The sequence below is a fragment of the Hippopotamus amphibius genome, chromosome 5 (genome assembly GCF_030028045.1).
Source record: "Hippopotamus amphibius kiboko isolate mHipAmp2 chromosome 5, mHipAmp2.hap2, whole genome shotgun sequence".
NCBI classification, from domain to species: Eukaryota; Metazoa; Chordata; class Mammalia; order Artiodactyla; family Hippopotamidae; genus Hippopotamus; species Hippopotamus amphibius.
In genome coordinates, this window is record NC_080190.1 from 51,749,246 (window position 1) to 51,762,690 (window position 13,445).

At 34.9% G+C, this 13,445-nt stretch overlaps 1 protein-coding gene across 8 annotated transcripts in view; it reads right to left on the reverse strand.

The window, feature by feature from the left end:
- The window catches only part of SHLD2 (shieldin complex subunit 2), a 94,899-nt gene that overhangs the window by 26,563 nt on the left and 54,891 nt on the right, over positions 1-13,445 (reverse strand). For all 8 annotated transcript variants that reach the window (XR_009053662.1, XM_057734237.1, XM_057734242.1 and 5 more), the window contains 2 exons: positions 3,919-4,113; positions 3,431-3,565 (listed from right to left, as the gene is read on the reverse strand). Coding sequence is in view for 7 of the 8 variants with exons in the window: in XM_057734237.1 (XP_057590220.1) it covers positions 3,431-3,565; positions 3,919-4,113 (330 nt within the window). In the remaining variant the exon portion in view is untranslated. The remainder of the gene's footprint in view (positions 1-3,430; positions 3,566-3,918; positions 4,114-13,445) is intronic.

Below are 13,445 nucleotides of genomic sequence, written 5' to 3' on the forward strand. Positions count from 1 at the left end.
AAATATTTGAATTTCTGATGCACCTGGAATTTATTTTGGCACAAATATTAAGTATAAGTTTAATACTTACGTTTTTCTCAAATTGTCAGCTAGATATTCCAAATATCTACTCATTTTTTAAAAGGAAAAAAATTTGCTTTAATTTTTAAATTATAAAATATGCTTTTTGTAAAATATTTAGACAGTAAAAGAAAAGTAGACCACAAATGAACCCCTTAACTGTTCCCTCACCCTCTGAAATAAGCTCAGGTATTCCAACTGGTACTTTTTTTTTTTTGCCACTTAGTGCGGCATGAGGGATCTTAGTTCCCTGACCAGGGATTGAACCTGTGCACCCTGCAGTGGAAGTGCAGAGTCCTAACCACTGGACCGCCAGAGAATTCCCCCAACTAGTACTTTTGACCCTGTCCTCCAGGCCACAGTTGACTGAATCAAATTCAATCTAGACAATCAGATTCTCTTTGCTGGGAATTTGGAAATGGAATAGGTCTCTTAAAAGGAAAAGAAAAATAGGAGCTACAGAGTAACCATCTGCTTTCCATAAGGTTGAGAAGAAGAGAACGTCTACACTGAGTGAATAAAGCAGATCCATGGAGATGCTGCCTGGGACCCAAAAAGCTTTCCAGCTCCTAGTTCCAAGTCCCCCTGAAAGCCATCACTCTTGTCCTATGTACTACGAGATACTCCTGTATACTTCCAATATATCCCCCTTAATTGTTTAAGTTAACCACGATAGAGTTCTCATTTTAACTATGAGCCCTCAGTGCCCAAGTTTAAAAATAATTTCTTAATACATCCTATGGATTGCAAAACCTTCATGTGCAGCATTTTCAATTTTGTGATTTTTTTTTTTTATCATTTGAAACAAGCCAAGTTATTTTCTCCTTAAACTTGAGTCTCTTACTCCTTTACAGATAGTGGGAATTTTGAATGGCTGCCTGATCTGTTGGTTTTTTTTGGCCATGCTGTGTGGCATGCAGGATCTTAGTGCCCCGACCAGGGATCAAACCCATACCCCCTGCAGTGGAAGCACAGAGTCTTAACCACTGGACCGCTAGGGAAGTCCCCTGATCTGTATTTTACTCTTCATTCATTCACAAAGAAAATATCTACTAGCACAGGCAGTGTTGTGTGATGGGAATACAATGGTGAACAAGCGAGTCAGGGTGCTTTTATTCACAGACTTTACAACCTACTGAGAAATTTAGTTAATTATCAAGCAAGCAAATAAGCTGGATCATTTGTTTGTGTTAGGTGGCACGAGAGCAATACAAAGAGTGATCTGATAGGCAGTGATTATGCATATTTATGTGCCAGGCCTCTCTGGGGAAATGAAATCAGAGAGCCATCCATGTGAGAGCTGGAGGAAAAAGCACTCTAGCAGGGGAAACATGTAAATTCAAGCTCCAGAGGCAGGAAAAAGGTTGGCATGTTCAAGTAACAGAAAGGAGTCGAATGCGGGTTAAGCTAGTAAGTCTGAGGGAAACTGACTAGTACTGAGGCAATTTGTGATACAATTCTATATCTGAATCATGAATTAAGGGTGTGAAAGGATATCAAACTCCATGCAGATACAACTGATTTCCATGAAGTATAATCACAAAGGCTGGGATCATTTGTATTACTCTGCACTTAATTAGTAATGTCATAAGAGTACTTTATTGTAAACTGCTATATTTTAAAAATATTTGACTTTTATTAAATGATTGCAGGAGAATATTGCATTGGAATGGCATTTAATTCTGAATAGCTTATTTTATGCATACCCAATTCCCAAGAAGTGTAATTTACGTCCCTAGCCCACCCTCATTAGGACCTAAACTGTGACCAATGCTCGCTACATATGAGGCATATCAAATTCCTACTAACAACACATACTTCAAAAAAATGTGAATTGGGGATTAGTTTCTTATTCTTCTTCTCCAAAACACTGACTGTTATCTCCAGTATTCAGTAATGGCTGCTTGACGATCATTTCTGATTATATCACCTAAATGTAAGTTCGTTATCCTTGGGAACAAGTAAAACCAGGGCCCAGTACAGAGAGAATAATACAGGAATGCCTCAAGACATACTAAATGAATAGACAGAATGCTAACAATTTGTGAAAGTAGAATCACTTACGTAAATGATTCTTCAAAATTGGTATTTTTTCCCATTTCAGAAAGAATGATCTTGAGGTATTAAGGTGGATATTAAAACTTAAAAACAATAATTATAAGTACGCTGAGTGAATGAACAAAGAACAACTACACCTTAATTCCTGGATTCATAAATTTTCAATATTAACCTAAATATCACGAAATTATCTAGAGATAACTATAATTCCTGTTCTATTAACCAAATAACTATTAGTTTTAAAAGAATATTCATAGTAAGCCTGAAGCAATATGCTTTGCTACAGCTCCACTATAATTGGAATGACACCTTTGACCTACATTCTGCTCAGCATGCAGTAGACTCGTGTTCCTGGCCATGACATGGTGGTCAATAACGATGGTTTGTCTATCACTGACATATGTTTGTCAGATTTCTCAACGAAACAAATATTTGTCACTTTGATCTTAACATAAAAGTCAAAAGTCAGACTTATCTCAAATCCTAGTTATGGGCTATTAATGATTAAGAGAGACAATGTGATAGATCTTTAGATAACTATTTTGAAATAGAAGTTTGCAAAGAAACATTAACTCTTTCAGGAAAAAAGAATGGGTCACATACTTAATCTCTGAATTAATTTATCAGAGTAAAATAACCCATAAGCCAGTGATTAAACTGTTTCTGATTGTTACAACTTAAGGATATCGCAATATCAAAAGGAAGATGTTATACTATTTTACTGAAACATCAATTCCATTTAATTCAATACATCATAAATGATTAACTTAGGCTTTAAAGACAAATGTAATCATGGGTCATACTTTAAACATGAACATTCTATGGACGGCTAATAGTCCACACTTTTAAAACAACTGGAATAAAAACCTGGAACACAGTAATTCATTAAACAGTAACACTGCGACTTGAAAGAGTTAATGCAACTCCCCTAACATCTGCCCTATAACCAGAGAGAAGTTTACTTATCAGAGTACTTTGGCCAAATAAAAATTGTAGACGCGTCTCCAGAATTAAATTTTTAAACAGCATTATCCAAAGAAGGTGAGATCTTCACTACAAAGGTAAAGTAGTATGCCTGGGAATAAACGGAAGCTTTTATTTTGCTACCATTAATTACAGAGCACTTTTTAGATCACTGAATTGCTTATAGGAGGTATAAAATTATAACAGAAGAAATCTGCAAAAGAATATTTAATCATGATCAATTATACTTCAAACGTAGTCTGATCTCCAGAGTCTCTTCGTCTCAGGCTCAGGAGCATTAATCATTCACCTAACTATAAATAGATTAAATGCTTTTTGGTATATTTACCTTTTTTCCTTTGAAGTTGAGGATACCAGGCTGCTCCAGGACCCCATAATACAAGCACATAATGTTGACCTTGGGCCTGTTCCACTGTTAACATAACTTTCCTTTGCTTCTGTCCTCTATAACTGTATAATGCCTCTGAAAAAGGAAAAGGAATATTTTAGTTGGCATTATTCTATTACATGTGATACTGTACTTGAGTGTCTAATGATAAACATCTACTAAAACCAAATGGTATCTCAGATGGTCCTGTATCTGAATTTTTTTTATTGAAGTATAGTTGATTTACAATATTGTATTAGTTTCAGGTACACAGCACAGCAATTCACACAAATATATATATATACATACACATATATTCTTCTTTAGCTTCTATTCCCTTATAGGTTATTACAAAATATTGAGTATAGTTCCCTGTGCTATACAGTAGGTCCTTGTTGTATCTTAATTTTTTTATAACCTAAAATTAAGGAGGCACCCAAAATGTTTACCTGTCAGTATAGTGATATCAACAACTCTTAGAACCGCATGGACTAATACATCTGGCTGAAGCTCCTCCAATTCTACAAATTCTATACTGTTCATTTTCTGAGGCTGCCTCAGAGGAAGATCTCTGAGATAGGAATGTTTTGAAGACACATATGCCAGTAAGTCTTGAAGTACAACACCACTAATCATACTGGAATCTACGAAAGAAAAAAAAGATATGTAGACAAAAGATGAAAACATTATATCTTCTTGATAACACAATATTTTCTTAGAACTGTATTTCATGCTGTAAAGTGTGATTAAATGTAAAATTTGATTTCATTTCTATAAAACATGTAGCTTATTTCTAAATTAGTTTAGATGCCAAAATAAGCTTGATATTTTTAACCAATGGAAATGGAATTATTTACTATCTCCAAAAAACTTGCCCTGCTCCCTTACTTATCTATTTTGTTAATAATATAATTTTCCACCAATTAACCAAGACCAATATTTCAATTATTTTTTGACTCCTCCATTACCCTGTTGTATCCAATGGGTTCCCCAACCCCTGGAGTTTGATTTGATCACGTCTTCCTTAACTATCCCAACCATTGCTATGCTTCCTCAAGACTGTTAGCACTTCTCCTCTGAAATACTCTAAAACTCCCCAAACTGGCTTTCCCAGAACATGCCTTACTCTTTCCCACTTCTAAGCCTCTGCCTTCACCATTTTCACTGGCTACGATGTTGTCATTCTCCTCTCTACCCACCCAAACACTACATAGAAATACAACCACCATAGACTCTGAGTGATTTCTCCTTCCCCTGAACTTAGCTTTTATCTCTGACTCTCATTTGGCATTTGTGCATGTGCTACTTATAATATTCTCTTGTTAGCTTAATTATTTAATTCTTAAGTTCTTATGCTAATTACATGTTTTTCTCTCCTGTCTCAAGTTTTTGTCTCATTTTTTATATATACTTTACATACAATAAAATACATTTTTAAATGTACAGATTGATGAGTTTTGCTGACTAAAATTTAATTTCCCTGAAGGAAAGGGAGATATGTTTGAATAAATGACTGATTGTTGACCAAAAATAAGATCTTAGCAAAAAACACAAGTACTTCTTAAAAAGCAGAGTCTATTAACTGATTTCAACAGAAAAAAACAAACGATTCTTCTTTCCTTCTCCCAGTATCATTCTCATCCTAATGTATTTCTTGTGCCACACTAAGGCCTCATTATTCACTCACTCATCAGCAGACCAGCCACTATGTGCCAAGCATTATACCAGGTGCTAGGGATACAAAGACATGAACCCAAGGCTGAAGAAATTACCCACCTAGAGATGGATAACCAACACTGGGGTTAGGGTATATGCAATATATGTAAGCATTCCTAAGAGCACACCTAAAAGAACTGCCCAGGGAAGCCGGAAGAGGCTTTACTGAGGAAATATTTGAGCAAGGTTTCGGAAAACCTTGCTCAAATTTTGGAAAAATGCCTAATGAAAGATTTCTAGGTAGTAACTGGGAAGGAAAGTATATTTCCAGGTGAAGAGAAGGGGTTGGTAATCTTTTATGTACTTTAGATGCTTCTGATATTCTGATAAAGCATACGGACCCATTATCAGAATAAAAAATTTTAACAGCTTTACTGGAATATATTTCACATACATAAAAGTTCACCCTTTTAAAGTGTACGATCCAGTGTTTTTTTTAGTATTTCACAAAGTTGTGCAACTACTGCCATTATCTAATTTAGAACATTTTTTATTACAGAATAGTATTTTTAAATTCATAAAATGAAATAGGATAGTAAAACCAATTATATGGAAATACAGTAATCAAAATATTAAAACTGGGGATAACTCATGTGCCTCATTAAAACGTTAAATAACAAGATACAGCAGAGTATGCAGCAACTACTATAATTTCAAAGTATGCCAAAGTATCATGGGCATAAATGATATTCAAGTTATCTTCAACAACTGTAATGTGACATGAAAATATACGTGCTTTCCACTGGTGACCAAGTCACAAGTATCGATAATATTACTATGGATTGTTACCTTACTCATATGGAAGGAAATGCTATTTTTCAGTAACCTATTAGTGAAAACAAAGAAGTATGAAGATGAGTCAAAAATTTTTTGCACTCTAGCTGTAGAAATTCTACAGACAGAGTGTGGATAATTTTTGACTCACCCTGGTAATATGTTACTGTTACCAGAGATGAGGGTGAGGGGAGGGAGAACTGGATGAAGGCAGTCAAAGGTACAAAGTTCTAATTATAAGATAAATAAGTACCTGGGGTATAATGTACAACCTTGTAAATATAATTAACTCTGCTGTACGTTATATATGAAAATTATTAAGAAAGTAAGTCCTAAGAGTTCTCACCACAAGGAAAAATAATTTCTTTCTATTTCTTTAATTGTGTATATCTATATGAGATGATAGATGTTCACTAAACTTATTGTGATAATCATTTCAGGATGCATGTAAATCAAATCATTATGCCATATGCCTTAAACTTATACAGTGCTGGACTTCCCTGGTGGCACAGTAGTTAAGAATCTGCCTGCCAATACAGGGGACATGAATTCAAGCCCTGGTCCTGGAAGATCCCACATGTCGAGGAGCAACTAAGCCTGTGCGCCACAACTACTGAGACTGTGCTCTAGAGCCCAAGAGCCACAACTATTGAGCCCATGTGCTGCAACTACTGAAGCCCATGTGCCTAGAGCCTGTGCTCTGCAACAAGAGAAGCCACTGCAACAAGAACCCGCACACTGCAATAAAGAGTAGCTCCTGCTCTCCGCAACTAGAGAAAGCCTGAACGCAACAAAAAAGACCCAATGCAGCCAATAAATAAAAAATAGAATAAATAAATTTTTTAAAAATTAAAAAAAAAAAATTCTACAGTGCTGTATGTCAATTATATCTCAGTAAAACTGGAAAGAAAAAAAGATGTAATGTCTTCCCATCCAAGTTTGTAGACGCTTTAATGTAGAGGAATCAATTTTCATAGACGAAAGAGTAGGAAGAACACTTAGGAGGCTAGTGACCATCCAGCAGATGAAAGGGCTAGAAACCAGGCAAGACCTCATGAAGGGGAAAAGGGTGATAGATTTGTGAACTAGTTCTAAGGTACAATCCAGGAAATAATTAGATGTGGAGGGTAAAGAAAAGATTGCAGAAGACATCAAGATTTCTGGCACAGCTGAGTGGAGATAAAAACAAATTTTCTAAAGCTTTTAGAACCTGATACATGAAGTCTAATTATGATTACTCAATTCCTAAATGAATTTTATAAAACAAATTTTTATAAAAATTTTTTTATCATAACAAAGATAATCAGCATTAGAGAAAAGAACAGACATTATGAAAGATGCATGAGAGAAAGAGGGGAAGAGTGGGGATAAGGAGATCAATTAGGTTACAGCAAAATTCAGCTCCAAATATCTCCTGCCACAGCCCCAGTTTATTCACCAGACCTCCTGATTCCTCTTTCACAATATTTTCAGCACATTTGGAATTGGAGGAGCTGAGTTCAATTCTGACTTTGTCAATAATGACTCCTCTGAACTTGTACGTAGTGTCTCTGGGCTTTATTCTTTATCTACAAGAGCGTCTGGGGGAGAAAAAGATCCCCAGTATTAAATTATTTACTTACTCTTGCTTCATAAAATTTGCACAGAAACATCTGATTACTTAGATTTCAAATAAAATAGTCTACTTCATGGAAACACTGTGTTAAAACTTTGATTTACATATTTAATTTAATCATATTTAAGATAAATTTATATCCTATCACATTATCAGGACTAGGTTTGTAAAATTTATAACACCTACTGTAATGAGGAAACAAAAGCACAATACGTATACTGATCAGAAGAACACTCTCATGAGTTGTAACAACTTCAAAAACAAAAAACAAAAAACCCCTAAACCAAACTAACCAAATTGACTTATTCCAATTTCAATGTATCAGCTGTTAACTATTTCCCTAAATCATATTTAAAAAGCCTTAGAACATACTTTATTTGACTACTAACTTGTGTAACCTGTGAAATAAAGGCAATATAAATTCCTATGTAAGTATAAAAACAAATTCGAAGTAACCTCTAAAGGTTATTTAATTAGCTCATGGTTTTTCACATTGTTCTACAAAAACCTGAAGCTCTGCAGGGGTTCCATGGGATATTCTCTATCCAGAATTAGATCCTAAGATTTTTATGAAATTACTGAACTAGAGCAATCTTACTTGAATCTAGATCAGTCTTAAAACCAGAACTATCTACAACATCTGTCTCTCAAATCCCTTACAAAATATTTACATACCATGTTATTTTCATTATTTTAAAACATTCTTTACCCTTCCATTGTATTAACATCTATACAACATCTGTAAAACATTTATAAAAGCCATTTTGGTCCTTGGGGATATGCTTTCTAAAATGTAGCAGCTTCAAATGTTCATATTAAAAGATTCAACTTTAATCTTTTTTTTTTCTAAACTTTAATCTTTTAAAGAAATTCCCAAATTAGGGACTTCCCTGGTAGCATAGTGGTTAAGAATCCGCCTGCCAATGCAGGGGACACGGGCTCAATCCCTGGGCCAGGAAGATCCCACATGCTGTGGAGCAATTAAGCCTGTGTACCACAACTACTGAGCCTGAGCTGTGGAGCCCACAAGCCACAACTACTGAGCCCACGTGCCACAACTACTGAAGCCCACATGTCTAGAGCCTGCACTCCACAACAAGAGAAGCCACTGCACTGAGAAGCCCGCACACCACAACTAAGAGTAGCCAGACCTAAGCGTAAGGCCAGACACTATAAAACTCCTAGAGGAAAACATAGGAAGAACACTCTTTGAAATAAATCACAGTAAGATCCTTTTTGACCCACCTCCTAGAATAATGGAAATAAAAATAAATAAGTGGGACCTAATGAAACTTAAAAGCTTTTACAAAGCAAAGGAAACTATAAACAAGACGAAAAGACAACCATTAGAATGGAAGAAAATATCTGCAAACTAATCAACAAAGGATTAGTCTCCAAAATATATAAACAGTTCATGTAGCTCAATACCAAAAAAACAAACAACCCAATCAAAAAATGGGCAAAAGACCTAAATAGGCATTTCTCCAAAGAAGATATACGGATGGCCAAGAGGCACATGAAAAGCTGCTCAACATCACTAATTAATAGAGAAATGCAAATCAAAACTACAATGAGGTATCACCTCACACCAGTTAGAAAGGGCATCATCAGAAAATCTACAAACAATAAATGCTGGAGAGGGTGTGGAGAAAGGGAACCCTCTTGCACTGTTGGTGGGAATGTAAGTTGGTGCAGCCACTATGCAGAACACTATGGAGGTTCCTTAAAAAACTAAAAATGGAATTACCATATGACCCAGCAATCCCACTACTGGGCATATACCCAGAGAAAACCATAACCTAAAAAGAAACATGTACCATGAAGTTCATTGCAGCACTATTTACAATAGCCAGGACATGGAAGTAACCTAAATGTCCATCAACAGATGGATAAAGAAGATGTGGTACATATATACAATGGAATATTACTCAGCCATAAAAAGGAACGAAATTGGGACATTTGTAGAGACACGGATGGACCTAGAGACTGTCATACAGAGTGAAGTGAGTCAGAAAGAGAAAAACAAATATCATATATTAACGCATATATGCAGAATCCATAAAAATGGCACAGATCAACCGGTTTGCAAAGCAGAAACAGAGACACAGATCTAGAGAACAAACATGGACATCAAGGGGGGAAAGTGGAGGGAGGGGAGGGGAGATGAATTGGAAGATTGGGATTGCCACAAATATATTACTAATAAGAAAAAAAATAGCAAATTGTACACTGTAAATATATGTAGTTTAGTATGTCAATTATATTTCAATAAAAGCTGTTAAAAAAAAACAATTTAGTGAAAAAAATCAGATTCTGATTGCAAAAAAACAACAACAACAAAAAAACAAAAGAAAGAAAAAGAAATCCCCAAATTAAAAACTGGCTTGGGGCTTCCTAGGTGGCGCAGTGGTTGAGAATTCGCCTGCCAATGCAGGGGACACGGGTTTGATCCCTGCTCCAGGAAGATCCCACATGCCGCGGAGCAACTAAGCCCATGTGCCACAACTATTAAGCCTGTGCTTTAGAGCTCGTGAGCCACAGCTATTGAGCCCATGTGCCGCAACTACTGAAGCCCACATGCCTAGAGCCCGTGCTTCTCAACAAGAGAAGCCATGGCAATGAGGAGCCCGAGCACCACAACGAAGAGTAGCCCCTGCTCACTGCAACTAAAAAGAAAGCCCATGCACAGCAAAAAAGACCCAACACAGCCAATAAAATAAATAAATAAATAAATAAATTTATTAAAAAAAAAACTGGCTGACTTCAACTGGCCAAAACCATACTGTTTTTAATTACTATAAGTCCAAACTAAATTTTGATATCTAGGAGGACAAATTATTCCCGCTTTTCTTTTTTTTTATTTTTCCTGCTTTTCTTTTTCAAAAATGCCCAGGCTAAAAAAATAAATATAAATAAATAAATAAATGCCCAGGCTGCTTTTGACCACTTACTCTTTTACCTTTCAGAATAATCTTATCAAATTTCATGAAAATCTTATTGGGATTTTGATTGGATTTTTACTGAATTTATAGATTAACTTGGAGAGAACTGAAATCTTCACAATGTTAAACCTTTCAATCAGTGAACAAAGTACGTTTAGTCCTTTAATTTCTCTTAATTTTTAATTTTTTCATTTAAAAATGAAACTGTTAAATTTATTACTAGATACTTAGCACCACATGATAATATTGTAAATGGTGCCTTTTCTTTATTTGTGATACTAGTTGTTAGTCACTTCACTCTAGAAATGCAATTGACTTTTGTATATTAACTTTATACCTGGCTATCTTGCTAAACTTTCCCATTATTTCTAATAATTTGCTTGTAGTTTTAAGACAGGAAAGATCCTTTGTAAATCTATAAATAATCATCATAATAATCCACCACATCATCTATAAATAATGACAGCTTTATTTCTTCTTTTCCAATCTTTTTGGAAATTTCTCTTTCCATGTTTTCTCACAGTAGTTACTATCTCCAAAATATGCTAAATAAAAGTAGTAACAGCAGCATCCTAGTCTCATTCCTAATTTTTTTAAGCAATGTTTCTAATATTTCTCTAATTAGGATTTCCGTTCTGGATTTTTAGAAGACACTTCTTATGAATTTAAAATACATTTCCTTCTATTCCCAATGAACAGGGGTTGAATTTCATTTTCAAAAGCTTTTTTGTACCTATTGAGATGACCATCTATGGCTTTTTTTAACTTTTTTTGAACTAATGTTAGATTTACAAAAAAGTTGCAAAAATAGTGGAGTTCTCTTATATTCCTCACCCTACGTCCTCTACTGTAAATATCTTCATAAGCACAGAATAATTATGAACAGGAAATTAACACTGCTTAAATATTATGAACTAAACTATAAATCTGACTCAAATGTTACCAATTTTCCCACTAATATCCTTTTTCTACGTAGCATCCTATCCAGGATTCTACATTACATTTAGTTGTTATTTCTCTTTAGTCTCCTCCAGTCTGCAATAGTTATCAGTCTTTCCTGTCATTCATGACCTTGACACATTTGAAGAGTATTGATCAATTACTTTGTAGAATGTCCCTCCATTTGGGTTTCTCCAATGTTTGGGTTTCTCCAATGTTTCCTCATGACTGAAGTGAGGTTATGAATTTTTGGCAAGAATACCACAAAAATTATGCTGTGTCCCTTTCAATACAACACAGCAAGGAATTCATGATATTCTTAATATCATGATATTCATCTTAATTCATCTTAATTACCCAGTTAAGTTGGTGTCTGCCAAGTTTCTTTACTGTAAAGTTATTTTTCTCCTTGTAAGTGGATAACTACCTTGGTAAGATACTTTGAGACTATGCAATGCTATTTCTTCCCAAACTTCCACCTACTAATTTTAGCATCTATCAGTGGATCCCTGTCTACAATTTCTTTACTTACTTGTTCAGTTCTAGTATATATACAAAGTTGTTGCTAACCCATTCCTCTTTAAGAAACACTTTTACTAAAAAAAAAAAAAAGAAAAGAAACACTTTTACTAACTATTCAATAGATTACAGCATTTATGTACAGTGGGGTTTTTTCCTTAGCCTTACTGAATCCAGTCAATACACTGTTTTCCACAGTTTCTTAGGCTTGTTCTCTTCTTTCCCCACCCTTCTGCGTAGTTATTTTTTTCTTTTGTAATACTGTTAGGTTCATTTGTCAGTGTTTCCATTTCATTTTGGGTTCCCCCTCCACCACATTCTAATTGGTTTTAACTGTTTATTTTCAGGGATATATGAAACATTACTATGGTTCTGTGAGACAGAGACACACAAGAAGACATACTCAAAGAAGCGTCACTCCCTCCTCATCAATGCTACCCTATTTCCATTCCCTCCTTCTTTCTATGCCTTTCCCAACTTTCCCCTGTAGGTAACCAGTCTTGTTATTTCTGGTTTAATCCTTCCTGCATTTTTTTTTTGCACAAATGAGGAGTTATATGTATATTTTCTTATCCCTCCCTTCTTTCTTAGATAAAGGATAGCATACTACGTATGCTTTTTGGGGCTTTGTTTTTTTCACATAATAGTATGTCCTAGAAATCACTTCATATCAGTTCATAGACTCTCATTTTCTTTTTACATTTACATAGCATTCCACTATGTGACTGTACCACAATTTAATCAATCATTCTATATATGAACATTTCGATTCTTTCAATGTCTTGCAATTACAAACAATACTGCAATGAATAACCTTGTTCCAATGTGTTTTCATATTGCTGTAGTTGTATCTTCAAGATAGATTCCTAAAGGTAAACCTGCTGGGTTGAAAGCTGAGTACATATGTAATTCTGTTAGGTATCGCCAAATATCCCTCCGGAAAGGTTGTAACAATTTACATTTCCACCAATAATGTGTAAGACAGCCTGTTTCCCCACAGCCTCGCCAACAGAATGTGTTGTCCTATTTTTTAATTTTTGCCAATCTGACAGGTAAACAATGACATCTCCATGTAGTTTTAATTTGAATTTCTCATGTCTACTTCCCATTTTCTGATCAGGTCCCTTATTGCTCAGTTTTTAAAAGTTCATATGTTAGGAATACTAGCCTTTTGTCTAAGATGGGTGTTGCAAATATTCCAAGCATGCCAGTTGTCTTCTGACTTTATGTTGATTTAGTCATTCAAATTTTTATTTTTCCATAGGTAAATGTATCAGTCTTGTATTTTACTGCTTCTGGATTCTGAGTAATATTAAGAAAGCCTTTCCTTACACCAAGATTAGAGAGAAATTCATTTAAGTTTCCTTCTATTAGTTTTATAGTTTTATTTTTTCCATTTAGATTCTTAACCCATCTGGAGTTTATCCTTCTATTTGTTGTGAGAATTTGTTACTCAAAAACTCGTTTCACC